This window comes from Asparagus officinalis, unplaced genomic scaffold, assembly GCF_001876935.1.
Source record: "Asparagus officinalis unplaced genomic scaffold, Aspof.V1 AsparagusV1_Un347, whole genome shotgun sequence".
NCBI lineage: Eukaryota > Viridiplantae > Streptophyta > Magnoliopsida > Asparagales > Asparagaceae > Asparagus > Asparagus officinalis.
The window spans coordinates 21,143-37,331 of record NW_017972612.1 but is presented as its reverse complement, the minus strand read 5'-3'; the positions used below and the strand labels follow the sequence as shown (position 1 = coordinate 37,331).

At 40.1% G+C, this 16,189-nt stretch overlaps 3 protein-coding genes across 3 annotated transcripts in view; all 3 read left to right on the top strand.

The window, feature by feature from the left end:
• Positions 1 to 2,048, top strand: part of LOC109827661 (LRR receptor-like serine/threonine-protein kinase EFR) — a 2,677-nt gene extending 629 nt beyond the window's left edge. The window contains exon 2 of the mRNA XM_020394671.1: positions 276 to 2,048. Within this exon, the coding sequence (XP_020250260.1) occupies positions 276 to 2,021 (1,746 nt within the window). The 3' untranslated portion in view covers positions 2,022 to 2,048. The remainder of the gene's footprint in view (positions 1 to 275) is intronic.
• Positions 2,049 to 7,662: 5,614 nt separating this feature from the next.
• Positions 7,663 to 8,781, top strand: LOC109827660 (receptor kinase-like protein Xa21). Its single transcript, XM_020394670.1, has 2 exons — positions 7,663 to 8,270; positions 8,378 to 8,781. The coding sequence occupies exons 1-2, from the start codon at positions 8,168 to 8,170 to the stop codon at positions 8,779 to 8,781; spliced, it is 507 nt and encodes a 168-aa protein (XP_020250259.1). The 5' UTR covers positions 7,663 to 8,167.
• Positions 8,782 to 15,107: 6,326 nt separating this feature from the next.
• On the top strand, positions 15,108 to 15,956 carry LOC109827659 (receptor-like protein 12). The gene has a single exon (XM_020394669.1). The coding sequence runs from the start codon at positions 15,397 to 15,399 to the stop codon at positions 15,823 to 15,825; it is 429 nt and encodes a 142-aa protein (XP_020250258.1). The 5' UTR covers positions 15,108 to 15,396; the 3' UTR covers positions 15,826 to 15,956.
• Positions 15,957 to 16,189: the final 233 nt, after the last annotated feature.

Genomic DNA, 16,189 nt, shown 5'->3' with positions numbered 1-16,189 from the left:
TCAATTCCAAATGTTTGTCTGGAAGAATTGAAGAAAAGGTCTATTAGAAAGGTTTACTTGTCTAATATTAAATTCAACGTCATTACAAACTTCTCGCAACTACGCTTGCATCATTATAAATTAACCATGAAACTCCAGGCTTCAGTTTACAGAACACGTAGAAATTCCCTTTCCTATCTCTACATTCCTCTGTTCATAATAATTTTCTCCATGGAGCTGCCACCCTTCCTTCTGTATGAGTGCTATTATTTTTCACCGTCTCTTTATCTCACCAGGCCACATCAGGACGGATACACACCAACTTCACAGATGTCGAATCCTTGTTATCTTTCAAAGCTCAGCTTGGCGATCCATATGGCGTGTTAGCCGCCAACTGGACCACCAACACCTCCTTCTGCAACTGGGTCGGAATCTCATGCAGTCATCGGCATGAACGAGTCACTGCCATAAGACTTCTACATCTTCCTCTTGATGGTACTATCTCTTCTCACCTTGGGAACCTCTCTTTCCTCTCAGTGCTCTTTCTTGGTAACTGCAGTCTTACAGGCCCCATCCCTCAAGTCCTTGGTCAGTTACCACGTCTAAAGACACTCAACCTCATATACAACATTCTCTCTGGTCCTGTTCCTGCCAGTATCTTCAATATGTCTTCGCTGATCACGTTATCTCTTAGTTATAATAATCTCATTGGCCCTCTTCCATCAAACAACAGCTTTTTCGCACTCCCTCGGCTTGAACTTATCTCTCTCTCATTTAATCAACTGACAGGTGAGATTCCATCTGCCTTTGCTGAATGCAGAGCTCTCCAAGGTTTTTCCTTGTCATCTAATGAGTTTACAGGAACTATACCTTCTGAACTGGGCCACTTGACAAATCTCACACTGCTATATCTTGGAACAAATCAATTGACTGGAACAATTCCAAACTCCTTGGGCAATCTCACAAAGCTCACCGCTCTTGATCTTGGCGAGAACTTGTTCGAAGGAGTAATTCCCAAGGAGCTTGGGTACCTACCAAATCTTGAATATCTAAATCTCGGTCCTAATAGGCTAACTGGTGCCATGCCCGACTCTCTTCTGAATGCTTCCACACTTACCTTTCTCCAACTTACTTTTAACAATTTAACGGGATCAATTCCTGTTAGAATCGGTGAGTCGTTGCCCTCACTTACCAGATTGCTCATTAATGCCAACCACTTCACTGGAGGACTCGACTTCATCACATCGCTTTCTAACTGGAGGGATCTAGTATTTCTGGACATTACACGTAATGAATTTGATGGTGTTCTTCCACATTCCATCGGAAATCTTTCTCTCAATCTTTATCTTTTTGGTGCAGCTCAAAACAACATAGAAGGAGAAATTCCTAGAACTCTAGGCAACTTAAGTAGCCTTGTTTTTCTCGATCTTAGTGTAAACGAGCTAGTCGGGAAAATACCACTTGATATTGCAAAGCTAGAGAAGCTTCAGTCTATGTCTCTAGGTAGTAATAAAATCGGTGGACCGGTACCATCAAAGCTTAATTCAATGAGGAGCCTAGGATCACTGCTCCTCGAAGAGAACAAACTCATTGGGCCTATACCAGATTCTATAGGCAACATCAGCCGGCTACAACACTTGTCGCTTTCTTCCAACCGATTGTCATCAACCATTCCCATGAACTTGTGGAACTCAGGAAATTTAATCGAGCTCAGACTTTCACGAAATTCCTTCCATGGAGAACTTCCTCCCCAAGTGAGAAACTTGAAGGCCCTCGATGTTTTGGATCTATCAGTGAATAAGTTTTCTGGAAATATTCCTACTGTGCTTGGTCATCTTGTGATGCTTGCACATCTTGATTTTTCTCGGAACTCATTTCAAGGTGAAATTCCACCATCTCTTGGTTCCCTGGTTAATGTCAAATATCTCAATCTGTCTCACAATTTTCTATCGGGTTCCATATCCAAGTCTATAGCAAATATTCCTCAGCTTGGCAGCCTAGACCTTTCCTTCAACAAATTAGAAGGACAAATTAATTTGTAGAGTTAGCGAAAAATTCGAAGAAGAGAATCTGAGAAGGCTTCTGGAGATTTGGCGGTCGACCGCACATGGTGCTGCGGTCGACCGCACCAGAGCCAGAAACATAGTTCGGCTCTGGACTTCATTGTCACTGCGGTCGACCGCCTATCGGGTTTTGGGTCTGGGTTAGTTTCCAGACCCGGTTTTCTTGTGAGTTGTATATAAACCCCAAACTCGATTTTAGGGTTAAGCTTTGGAGGTTTTGAGCTGCTGAAGGGGATTTTCTAGGGCTTCTTTTTGTTGGAGTCTATTGGAGAGATCAAGTGATCTTGTTTGAGAGTTTTGGGTAAGATTTGTAACCCTAACTTGTATTCCCCTTGATTTCTATTAGTGAAACTCCCCCCTCCTTGCCCCGTGGACGTAGGCACATTGCTGAACCACGTATATCTTGTGTTCTTGCTGTTATTGGTTGGCTTGTGTTCATTTGTGGTCTACTATTGTTCTTGTGTGTGCTATTGTATTATCGATTTGGGCTTCCGCGGCGCACAACAAGTGGTATCAGAGCTCCGGGTTGGATTTGGGAGTTTTTTGTTCAAAGGATTCACTGTTGGATTCTTGTTTGAAGAGTAGATCTACAATATGATTGAAACAAGCAGGGTTAGTTCAAGTGCTACTAGTACATCGGGGTCGGTTTTGACAAAGGCGATCCAAAATTTGAGCATCAACAACACTAAAATTGATGTTCCAAAGTTCGACGGCAAGATTAACTTTGGTTTATGGAGGTGTCAAGTAATGGACGCCTTAGATGCACAAAATTTGGAGGAGACTCTTGAGTTTTAAGAGAAACCCGAGGAGATTGATGATATAGGTTGGAAGAAAATGCACAGTAGGGCTTGTGGGGTTATTCGGTCATGCCTAACGCCGAATCTCATTTATGATGTGATGAACGAGACGTCGGCAAAGAGATTGTGGGAAACGCTCAATGAAAAATATTTGACGAAGAGCATTGAGAATCGGCTTCACTTGAAGAAAAGGTTCTTCCAATTCAAGATGAAGAGGGGAGTTTTCATTCGGGAGCATGTTAACAACTTCACAAAGCTAATTTCGGATATGGCCAATGTAGATATCATGATGGAGGATGAAGACAAGGCGATGTTATTATTGTGTTCGTTGCCGGATTATGAGTTTAGTACTTTTGTTCTCACTATGATAAATGGGCGAACTACAGTTAGCTACAAGGAGGTGACCTCAATGGGCGAACTACAGTTAGCTACAAGGAGGTGACCTCGGCATTGGTGAATTATGAGCTGAGGAAGAATAATTGTGAGCCCTCCGAGAAGGCATCGGGTGGTGACCTCGGCATTGGTGAATTATGAGCTGAGGAAGAATAATTGTGAGCCCTCCGAGAAGGCATCGGGTAATGCATTAGTAGTTCGTGGCCGTAGTCCAAACCGTCAAAGGTTCAACTGCTCAAAATCAAAGAATAGGGGTGGCCATAAAAGTGTTGGTAGAAATCAATGTGTCTTTTGCAAAGAAAAGGGACATTGGAAGAATGAATGCCCAAAGTTGAAGGATAGAGCCGAGAAACAAAAGGGGAAAGCTGTACAAGCTTCAGAGGTGAATGTTGGTTGTTGGCGACACTTCAGATTCGGATTCTTCCGGTTATTCTTATCCCGCACTGCCGTCAGTTTGTTATGCCGACTCTACGGAGTGGATGCTTGATTCGGGAGCTATATTTCACATTTGCCCTAAGAGGGATTGGTTTACCAACTTTAAGGAGTTGAAGAGAGGGGACGTTGTGCTCATGGGGAACGATCACGTTTGTCCTATTAGTAGGATTGGCTCAGTCAGAACCAGAATACATGACGAGGTGACTAGGGAATTGAAAGAAGTGAGGTTCGTGCCGCAATTGACGAAGAACCTTATTTCTCTTAGGACTTTGGAGGCATCCGGCTATAGAGTGATCTTAGAATATGCTAGTTTGAAGGTCATAAAGAGGTCCATGGTGGTGATGCGAGGTGTCAGGGAAAACAACCTATACTACTTGAAGGGCAAGACAGTTACAGGGGGTCTGGCTGCTTCTATCACCACAGAGGAGGATACTACCACACTATGGCACATGAGGCTTGGACACACAGGTGATAAGTCCCTACAGTCATTGGCAAAACAGGAGCTATTGAAAGGTGCAAAGACCTGCAAGATGGAGCTGTGTGAGCATTGCATACTTGGGAAGAAGACTAAAGTGAAGTTCGACAGCGCTATTCACAAAACCCAAGGTATATTAGATTATATTCACACGGATGTTTAGGGTCCTTCCAAGCACACATCGCTTGGTGGGGTAAATTATTTTATCACTTTCATTGATAATTATTCCAGGAGGAATTGGGTATATATCATGAAGCATAAACATGAGGTCCTGAATATATTTGTGGAGTGGAAGAAAAAAGTGGAGCTGCAGACAGGTAGAAAGGTGAAGACTCTTCGTTCAGACAACGGAGGAGAGTATAAGAGTGATCCATTTTTGCAGTTTTGTCGGGATCACGGCATTAAAAGACATTTCACAGTTAGAGAGACACCGTAACAGAATGGGGGTGGCAGAGAGGCTGAACCGTACCTTGCTGGAGAAGGTACGATGTATGATGACGCAGAGTGGATTGGCTAGATCCTTTTGGGCCGAGACGTTAGTTTATGCGAGCCATCTCGTTAACAGGTTGCCGTGCACTGCGATAGAGGGGAAGACTCCTATGGAGCATTGGTCTGGTTATGTGGCTAGTGATTATGATACTCTTCGGATATTTGGGTGTCCAGCTTATTTTCATGTTAGTGATGGGAAGTTGAATCCGAGAGCGAGAAAGGCTATCTTTGTGAGATTTAGAGAAGGTGTCAAAGACTTCAAATTATGGGATCCACAAGACAAGAAGATGTTCGTTAGCAGAGATGTCACATTTGATGAGGCGTACATGATGAAGCCTCGAGTTCCTCAGCAGGTGGAGGAAGATCAGACAAGAGGGATATCACAACAGGTGGAGGATGATGCGACTCCACCCACTCCAGTCAGCACTGTATCCATTGAGACTCCTACAGAGGTGGCACTGGAAGGAGTTGAGATGACAGTCTGGCATTTGGAGGATACAGTGGATGGTGAGACTCAGGAGCAGGGACATGCTCAAGGGTCCATTGCAGTAGATAGACCGAAGAGAGAGATTCGTCGGCCAGCTAGATACGATGATGTCATGGTGGCATATGCTTTATCTGTGGAGGTCGTTCGTCGGCCAGCTAGATACGATGATGTCATGGTGGCATATGCTTTATCTGTGGAGGTCGTTGATGATTTGATTCCTGCCACATTCAGAGAGGCAAAGTCTAGTCCTGATTCCATTAGGTGGAGGAATGCTATGGAGGAGGAGATGCAATCTCTTCAGAAGAACGACACTTGGGAACTTGCACAACTACCTAAGGGTAATAAAGCTATTGGTTGCAAGTGGGTGTATACTAAGAAGGAGGGATCTTCTATTAGGGACATTTGGTTTAAGGTCAGATTGGTTGCCAAAGGATATGCACAGCTTGAGGGCGTTGATTATAACGAGGTGTTTTCACCTGTTGTGAAGCATTCGTCGATTCGGATACTATTAGTATTGGTGGCACAGCTGGACTTAGATTTGGTCCAAATGGACGTGAAGACGACCTTTCTACATGGAGACTTCAGGAAGAGAAGATTTGGTGTGCAAATTGAAGAAATCTCTTTATGGACTGAAGCAATCACCGCGACAGTGGTACAAGAGATTTGATAGCTTTATGATTGGCCGAGGGTACACGAGGAGCCCTTATGACCCGTGTGTTTATATGCGCAAGCTACAGGATGGTGAGCATATTTATTTGTTATTGTATGTTGATGATATGCTCATAGCTTCCAGGAACACTTCAGCTATTGGGAAATTGAAAAAGGAGCTGTCATCTGAATTTGAGATGAAGAACCTGGGAGAGGCTAAGAAGATACTGGGTATGGAGATTGAGAGAGGCAGAGTGAAGGGGAGATTGAAGCTTACACAGAGGAGTTACTTGCAGAAGATGCTGAAGAAATTTAGTTTTGAGGGTGATACCAAGGTGGTGAGTACTCCATTAGCTCCCCACTTTAAGCTTTCAGCCTTGATGTCACCAGTTTCAGTGGAGGATAGGGACTATATGTCCAAAGTTCCGTATGCCAGTGCAGTGGGTAGCTTGATGTATGCTATGGTGTGTACGAGGCCAGATTTGTCACAGGCAGTGAGCATGGTATCTAGGTACATGCATAAACCCGGGAAGGAGCGTTGGGAGATCGTGAAGTGGATTCTATGATATATTAAGGGTACCGTGGATGTTGGGTTGATATTTGCGAAGAATGATGAGACAGGGCATGATTGTATTGGCTATGTGGATTCAGACTATGCCGGAGATCTTGACAAGCGTCGGTCCACTACAGGTTATTTGTTGGATGATTTGGGGATTGCACAGGAGACCATTCAGGTACATTGTGATAGTATGTCAGCTATCTATTTGGCGAGGAACCAAGTCTACCATGCACGCACGAAGCACATTGATGTCAGATTTCACTTTGTACGTGACGTATTGGATGATGGTGATGTCACGTTGGTGAAGGTCCACACTAAGGACAACCCTGCTGATATGTTGACCAAAGTTGTACCAGGTGTGAAGTTTGGTCATTGTTTTAACTTATTGAATATTCTTTATTGTTGAGACCGTTGGCAGCAATTTGGATGAACTACGTTCGACTTGATTTCTTGGGTAAGAGGATACGTAGGCAGTCTTGCAGATGCAGCCTGTTGAAGTTGATTGGGGGTGTTTTGGTGTCGACTCAGTTTTGACAAAAACGTTTGCCGAGGTGAAGATTTGTAGAGTTGGCGAAAAATTCGAAGAAGAGAATCTGAGAAGGCTTCTGGAGATTTGGCGGTCGACCGCACATGGTGCTGCGATCGACCGCACCAAACCCGTTTTCTACTACGGAGGCGGAATATATGGCGGTGACTGAAGCAGTGAAGGAGGCTTTGTGGCTACATGGCTTGTTGGATGATTTGGGGATTGCACAGGAAACCATTCAGGTACATTGTGATAGTATGTCAGCTATCTATTTGGCGAAGAACCAAGTCTACCATGCACGCACGAAGCACATTGATGTCAGATTTCACTTTGTACGTGACGTATTGGATGATGGTGATGTCACGTTGGTGAAGGTCCACACTAAGGACAACCCTGCTGATATGTTGACCAAAGTTGTACCAGGTGTGAAGTTTGGTCATTGTTTTAACTTATTGAATATTCTTTATTGTTGAGACCGTTGGCAGCAATTTGGATGAACTACGTTCGACTTGATTTCTTGGGTAAGAGGATACGTAGGCAGTCTTGCAGATGCAGCCTGTTGAAGTTGATTGGGGGTGTTTTGGTGTCGACTCAGTTTTGACAAAAACGTTTGCCGAGGTGAAGATTTGTAGAGTTGGCGAAAAATTCGAAGAAGAGAATCTGAGAAGGCTTCTGGAGATTTGGCGGTCGACCGCACATGGTGCTGCGGTCGACCACACCAGAGCCAGAAACATAGTTCGGCTCTGGACTTTTGGCGGTCGACCGCAGCACTATGTGCGGTCGACCGCGATCGAGCCCAGGGCTTTCCTTGGTCTCTGGACAATTTGCGGTCGACCGACATTGTCACCGCGGTCGACCGCCTATCGGGTTTTGGGTCTGGGTTAGTTTCCAGATTCGGTTTTCTTGTGAGTTGTATATAAACCCCAAACTCGATTTTAGGGTTAAGCTTTGGAGGTTTTGAGCTGCTGAAGGGGATTTTCTAAGGCTTCTTTTTGTTGGAGTCTATTGGAGAGGTCAAGTGATCTTGTTTGAGGGTTTTGGGTAAGATTTGTAACCCTAACTTGTATTCCCCTTGATTTCTATTAGTGAAACTCCCCACTCCTTGCCCCGTGGACATAGGCACATTGCCAAACCACGTATATCTTGTGTTCTTGCTGTTATTGGTTGGCTTGTGTTCATTTGTGGTCTACTATTGTTCTTGTGTGTGCTATTGTATTGTCGATTTGGGCTTTCGCGGCGCACAACATCATCATCACCATCCGCATCCCGTGCTCCATTGTGACCTGAAGCCAAGCAATATCTTGTTGGATGAAGAAATGACGGCACATCTTGGTGACTTTGGCATCGCGAAATTGCTGCTTGGTGATAGGTCTATAGTATCGGCCAGCATGGCAGGCACCATAGGCTATATTGCTCCAGGTACCAAAAGGACTAAATGATAACTTCTAACTGTATTTTTTTCTTTTTTTTTTCTCACATATGATTGCTTGGTCTAGCTGATTAAATGAAAATAATGTTTGTAACAGCATATGGCTCTATGGGAACAGTCTCCAAAATGGGTGATGTCTATAGCTTGGGAATCCTTTTGTTGGAAATAATCACTGGAAAAAAGCCGACTGACCCACTGTTCAATGGAGAATCAAGTTTGAGAGAGTGGATACATGAAGCATACCCGGCTTCATTGTTGGATGTTGTGGATCAAAGTCTTTTAAAAGACGATCTTAATGCTGAGCAACGATCAGAAGTATCTGCCATAAGCAAATGTCTGTCATCTATTATTGAGTTGGGTTTGAATTGTTCAGCTTCATCGCCTATGGAAAGAATTCCGATGACAACTGTGGTTCCCAAACTGCAGAAGATAAAACGGGAATACATGTCACAACTCCCCTCCTCAAATGTGTATATAAGATATGTATCTCTGGAGCACTAATGAATACTTGCCTGATGCCTGTTGCCTGTTGTGATTATCCAAGGTTTACTTCATGGCCCTTTAGTGAATACTTGCATATAGTGACATGTTGGAGGGTCTCTGTGAGCTATTTCTTGTACATCGTAATACTGTTCAGGATGCTTATAAAGTTTGTAAGAAATAGGAGAAATATATTCATCTCCAACCAGTAATTGTCGTAGTTACCATTTGGTTTCCTTTAAACTTTTGCCATTTGCATGTTCTGTTTAATGATTTCTTATATAATGAGGCTGTTTAATTATTTCTTTTCTATTGTAATTTAGCCATTTTAATTTCTTGGTAATAAAAGGGGTTGTTGTATCTCTCTTTTTTTTTTTTTTTGTCTTCAGTAACCTATACCTTGAATGACTTGTATCAGAGAGTATCTGAAGATTATATACTGACTAGTGCTTGGCATACTTTAGTTCTTCCTAAAGACCTCGCAATCTCTTGACATTGCAAATTAAAAGTTTTACTGTGGTGTGTTACACTTTAATTTTGTCATTCAAATAGTTAACATGCTTAAGCATTTGCAAAAAAGTAATTTCTATTATTATGATGCAAATTTTTGGGGTATTTCTAGTTTGATATTGAATCATGTCTAATGTACCTCACGGCCTCACATCTCAAGGAAAGATAATAAAACACTGCCTAGCTACTAAATTGCCCTTAGTATTGTGTAAATGTTTTTCTTTTTTTTTTCTTCTTTTTCAGTTTTTGGCAAAGTGTGTAAATCATATATTTCTCTATTAAGACATTGGCATGAAATAAACTCACATTTATAGCATTTAAGGTTTATTTCACATGCATTTCCCTTGGCAAAGAGCAGGCCTAGATGCAACTGAATTTTGTTTAAAAAAAAATTACGTTGCTGAAGTCACAGGTTTTCGATTCAACATCAACTGATACCTGAATCCCTGGGAAAGAGAAGTTTGGGCTTCTTTAGTGTGAAAGCACTCGCTTGCTTGTGAGGAGAAGCAAAGAGACGCCATAATTCGTAGCTTCATTGTAAATAAAATAATAATGGACTAATGTATCCGTAATTTGACTTGATAATATGGTGATTAGCTTTCCAAACTCAACTTTTAAGGTTGAACAAGTCAATGTTCCTATATTTGGCTATAAAAAGTGACTAAATTGTAATCCACAAGGAACACGGTCCACGGATCCTCTCTAATTAGGTGGTAATTGGAGAGTGTTCAATTATCCCGATCATTACCCTCTACTCCGGTTTCAAGGGACTAGATAATATCACATAGGATTACCAGTTTACCACCATTGACTTGAAAATCACTATTGTCTTAAAAATCATCATTACGAGAACTACCATAACAATATTGAAATTCGTACGTCGCATAATCTTGGTAAGAATTCAAATAATTGAATACTCTCTAATTACCACATAATTGGAGATGAACCAAATCCAAAAATAAGAGGCAACCCCTTAATCAGTTGCTTACTTGTTAAAAAGATATCGTGACAATACTTAATATTTACTTAAACAGCAAACTGAGTAGTATAACTAGGATGTCCTCTCAAAACGTCAAATTTGAGGGAATGTTCCCCTCAAATCCGATGTAAGTTAATTTGACGGACCAATTTGCAAGACCACTTAGGACTTGATGGAGGTATTAACAATTTCAAAGTTCTGAGGGACTAATATGGAATTATTAAAGATACGAGGTTCTAATACCGTAATAAATCCTTTTCAGATATCGTCGTAAAATTTTGGTCGTTTTCGCGTAACTCTTCAACCATGTCCCCGAAACCCTGAGCTTAAACCCCTCTAAAACCCTAGTCTCTCTCAATGCCCCTCCAATGTCTATCTCTGGAATGATTAAAGGGATTCAGTCTGCCCTCAAAGGCGACGACTTTCGATGTTTCTGCTGATAGAAGATGTTTATTCTCGCCTGAGAGCCGTTCGACGAAATGATTAAGAGAGAGTTTGCTTGGTAAATTGCTTGTACATCACTTGCACGTCACTAATTTTCCAATCACTTGTTAAATTCGTGCATTTCCATGGCAAGTTTATTGATTTTTCTGGAGCTTTATTCACTATTTTCAGCTTTAATGTGCTTCCCTTTACAGATGCAGTTTCTTTAAAGTTTCGATTAACATTTATCTTAATGGAAAACTGGAAAAATGAACTAAGGCTGCGTTTGGGAACTAAGATTTGGATTTGGAAGCTTGATTTAAAATCAAGGGATTTCAAATCTAGGATTTGAAATCCATGATTTGATAAAATCATTTGTTTGGATGTCATTACTAAATGCTAGGATTTGAAATCAAAGATTTAAAATCTAATGTTTGGATGTATTTTATTATTCATGAATTTGGATTTGAAGTGATTCAAAATCAAAATGTGATCTCTTCCGAAGCAATTATAAATACACATGCAAACATCTTATCTTTCATGAACCAATAAAAGAGAATACAAAAATAATAATGATGTCAAAATATTCATTATTATGACATTTTTTCATGGTTTCATCCAATATTAGATCGACCTTCGATCTCCAAAGAACAAAAATATTACTCCAATAACTAGTCATGATAAAAAGGCTGAAGACACAAAAGAGTTTCACAAAAGATCCTCATAAGAAACTCTAGGCTACACAATAAGCCTTCATTTAAAATACAACATGCTATAGATAGCTGATAATCATGATTTGCTACAACAAGTCAAATTACCACAACATAAACTATTAAAAGACACCATATCTAGAATCCTCTATTTATCCTTCAAGTCTTCTCCTCCTTTCTCTCCAATGTGTCTAACTTCATATCTCGAAGAATTTATTGAGTCCTACATTACACAATTTAGCATCAATTAGTCCATGACACAAAAAATCAAACTTTAAAGTTGAATCATGAAGACCATCAACCTTTAAAAAAAGAAAAAGAAAACAAGTACATGATTGCATACTTTCTGTATTCTGATGGAGGCACTAGTTTTCACAACAAGGAGACCATGACAATTGTTGATGTTAGAATATCAAGGACAGAACTTAGGAAGAAGGTGACAAAACCAACCTGAGAAATTAAATATATGCACCTGTTAGAACATCATGTGGCAGAAAGGTGTAAGTCAATTAAATAAAAATGATCTACGCGGTGCATGGATATTATTTATGTTTTCATCTTACTCAAAAGCATAAATTAGTGAAGATTTATTGTGTTTTGTGGAAATGAATGATGTTGTTTACTGCTGGGGGTAAGCCTATATTTTCAATACTATATTCCCAACATATCATTATCACCACCATTGCTTATCAAAGGGGTTTTGGCAACCAGGTTCAAAGGTCTATGGAAGAATTAACAAAGTTGACATCAATCGTCTACATCAACACCAAATTGGTGGCCTAGGATCTTGATTTGGATATTGATTTCTCTGATTAAGAATAAACTGGAAACAGGGATATTTATATTCGCCACTGATCAAGACACAAATATGCTATGACGGTCCATAATAGTAATCTGTTTGCTTGCTAAAATATGATACTGAACTCAAAAAAGGAAATACTAAACAGAATTATAGCTAATAATCTATCATCATTTCCTTTAAATTGCAAACAGTTTATCTTTCCAATGAGCTATCTGTAATTGTGGTGTTGACAAATGTACACTAGAAATTTATGAAATCTTCGACCCAATCATGCAACAAAGCACCTACATTTAATGATTTATACTTTACACAAACATAGATCCCATGTGATGCATGCGGGTGTCTGTTCGTTAACACTAGTTTTGTCGCGTGAACTTAAGGGTTCATATTTTAGGTCCACTGTACCACTCTCTCCCCACTTTGAGAAGTAATCCTGGAATGAGAGTAATGAACAGATTGAGCATAGATAATGAATTTCAGAAAACTTGAGCAAGAATGTCAAAAAGGACAGTCACATAAAAAGGTTATCAGTGCTACAAAGATGTCCATATAAATGTTTACATAAAAGCATAACTAATTTGATTTGTGACACCTTGAAATCAGAACATACAGTAAGTTCTTCTAGTACAAGGTGATGTGTCTTGAACTTGTGAACTTCTCTTTAAACGCTTACTAACTATCCTTGTGTTCCTCTTTGTGTTTGTGTAGTGCCATAGCACTAAAGAAAAACAAATAGGGACACAGGAACATGAGGAGAGTTAATAAGCATTTATCAATGTTCCTCATCTTCCTCATTTATACAATAACCTTCTTTAACCGAAATATTGCAAATATCAGTGCTTGTAAAACACTTGGTCGTGGTTGGCATGTCTGGCTGTGGATGAGAAGATTTTTCTTTTATTTTTTCAGGCAGTAAAGTAATTGGTTTTAGTAGTGTGTATTTGTAACCATCAACAAGAATGCTTCTCCTCCAGCTTTGGTTTTTATCAGAGGAAGAACATTGAATATAAAAACAAGTCATGCTTCCACCTCTACTTAGTCTCGCAGTCATTTGGCATATGTCATAACCTCCCTAGAGCTTCAAATTACAATCAATCCAAAATTCTGTTTCACTAAAAACGAAGAGTGAACAGAAACTAAGAGAAATGAAACAAGAAAAATGTTGGGAAAATGAGAAGATAACCAATAAGCCAAAATCTTATAGAATTATTAAAAACAGACCGCACATATCATTAAATTTTCATACTTTGAATCCAAATATCAATTATTTATTAGCACCTTCGTATCTTAAGTAATAACAAAACATACAAGACCTTCAAATAATTGAACAAACATACTGCACAGAACTTTTTGTTTGACAGTGCTAGATCCAATAGTTCCTAAATCACAGTTTGATAAGGGATTCCAAGAATTATGATCAGCTAGACTGCAACCTAGATTTGGTACACCGTAACAAGTTGCACACAAAAGAAATAGAAGAAAAAGTTTAGAAACCAAAGTAATATCTTTCAAACATTCTATCTTACTTGTGTTCTCAAATTGACCATCTCAAATTGACCATCTCGAGGACTGAGAAATGAGAGAGAGGAGGAGTCCGATCGGGATTTGGAAAATACCAGGGGCAAGGTGGAATTTGAAATACGCGTATTTGGGCTTCTAAATTCTCCTCTTCAAAATAACTTGATTTCAAATCTCAGCCCAACTTAGAGCCCAAACAAGAAATTTGGATTTGAAATACCCTGGATTTTAAATCCCAAATCCAAGTTCCCAAACGCAGTCTAATGCCATTTTCATTTCCAATGCGTTGTCCTTGAATATTATGTTGAAATCTTTGTTTTCTGGGAGGGATTGGTTTCAATGGGAATCTTTTACCTGGATAATATAATAGGTGTCTTGTCGTCTGCAAGTATAGGGTCATCAAGGATATAAAATTTTTCAGTTAGAGTATATTTCAGTACCCAAAAACATTATTGGATCAAACATTTAAAATGAGTATACATACAGTCGAATGTCCAAAATTTAATATGGAATGATTAAAGAAAAGGTCCATCTCGAGGCACTTAGGAAGGTTTACTTGTCTACAAATAATTTCAATGTCATATTCTCATCTTCTGTCAACTACGTGTGCAACGTTATAAATTAACTGCATACCGCCAGCTTTGGTTCACAAAGCACATAGAAACTCCCTGTACAAACCTTATATTTCTCTTTTGACGATAATTTTATTCACGGAGTTGCTTCCCTTATTCCTTCTGTACGTGAAGATCCTTCAAATTTTCACCATCTCTTTATCTCATAATGCAACATCAAGGACATTCCCCAGCTTCACTGATGTCGAATCTCTGTTGTCCTTCAAAGCTCAAATCGATGATCCGTATGGCATGTTAGCCACTAACTGGACCACCAACACCTCCTTCTGCACCTGGTCCGGAGTTTCTTGCAGCCATCGTCATCAACGAGTCACTTCCGTCAAACTCTGAGATTTTCGCCTTCAGGTGCTGTCTCTTCTCACCTTGGCAACCTCTCTTTCCTCTCAGAGCTCAACCTTGCAAACTACAGCCTTAGAGGCTCCATACCTCGATCCCTTGCTCAGTAACCACGTCTGAAGAGGCTCATTCTCAAACATATCTTTCTATCTGGTCCTATTCCTATCAGTATCTTCAACATGTCTTCATTGGTCTTGTTATCTCTCATTTATCTTTCTATCTGGTCCTATTCCTATCAGTATCTTCAACATGTCTTCATTGGTCTTGTTATCTCTCATTTATAACAATCTCACTGGCACTCTGCCATCAAATCTTCAACATGTCTTCATTGGTCTTGTTATCTCTCATTTATAACAATCTCACTGGCACTCTGCCATCAAGCAAAAGCTTTATCATGCTTTCTCATCTTGAATTTCTCTCTCTCAGATAATCAGTAGACAGGTGAGATTCCATCTGCGTTTGCTGAATCCAGGAGCCTTGAAACATTTTCCTTGTCGTATAATGAGTTTACAGAGACAATACCTGCTGAGTTTGGCCGCTTGTCAAATCTCAGTGTGTTATTTCTTGGAAAAAATCAGCTGACTGGGACCATCCCAAAACTTCTGGGGAATCTCACAAAGCTAACCGTTCTTGCTCTAGACTACAACAGGTTCGTAGGGGGGAATTCCTCAGGAATTGGGAAATCTAGTCAACCTCGAACAGATCGATCTCTCGTTTAATCAGTTAATGGGTGAGATCCCTTCAAGCTTTGCTCAATGCAAGCGCCTTGAAAATATTTTCTTGGCATCCAATCAGTTAACTGGAGCCATACCTGACAAGCTTGGCACCCTATCGGAGCTTAGACTATTGTCTGTTGGGAATAACAGTCTAACTGGAGAAATACCATCATCTTTTGGAAACCTTACAAATGCGATATTAATTGAGATAAACTTCAACAATATCGAAGGAGTAATTCCCAGTGAGCTTGGGTATCTACCAAATATTGAATATCTAAATCTTTGTCCTAATAGGTTAACTGGTACTTTACCAAACTCCCTTCTGAATGCTTCCACGCTTACTTTTCTCCAAGTTACTTCTAGCAATTTAATGGGACACATTCCCAATTTCCCATTACAATTGGGAAGTCCCTTCCATTACTTACAAGATTATTCATGAGTGACAACCAATTCACTGGAGGAGTCGACTTCATCACATCACATTCCAATTGTAGGGATCTAGAGTTTCTTGATGTTGAACAAAATCAGTTTGATGGCGCACTTCCAAATTCTATAGGAAATCTTTTTGTCGATCTTTATTATTTTTCTGCAGGTCAAAGCAACATAAATGGAGAAAGTCCTACAAGTTTAGGCAATTTGAGTAGCCTTCTTTTCATTGATCTTAGTGTTAACAAACTACTCGGGACAATACCACATGATATTGCGAAGCTGGGGAAGCTTCAGGTTTTGCACCTAGATAGTAACGAAATCAGTGGACTAATACCATCAAATCTTAGTTCATTGAGAGAAGACTTAGGCACACT

Bases quoted from the DNA above. Each gene is read 5' to 3' on its own strand.
- LOC109827660 (XM_020394670.1), top strand. From the start codon at position 8,168: ATGACGGCACATCTTGGTGACTTTGGCATCGCGAAATTGCTGCTTGGT. The intron at 8,271-8,377 runs GTACCAAAAGGA...TGTTTGTAACAG, and splicing joins CATAGGCTATATTGCTCCAG to CATATGGCTCTATGGGAACA.
- LOC109827659 (XM_020394669.1), top strand. From the start codon at position 15,397: ATGGGTGAGATCCCTTCAAGCTTTGCTCAATGCAAGCGCCTTGAAAAT.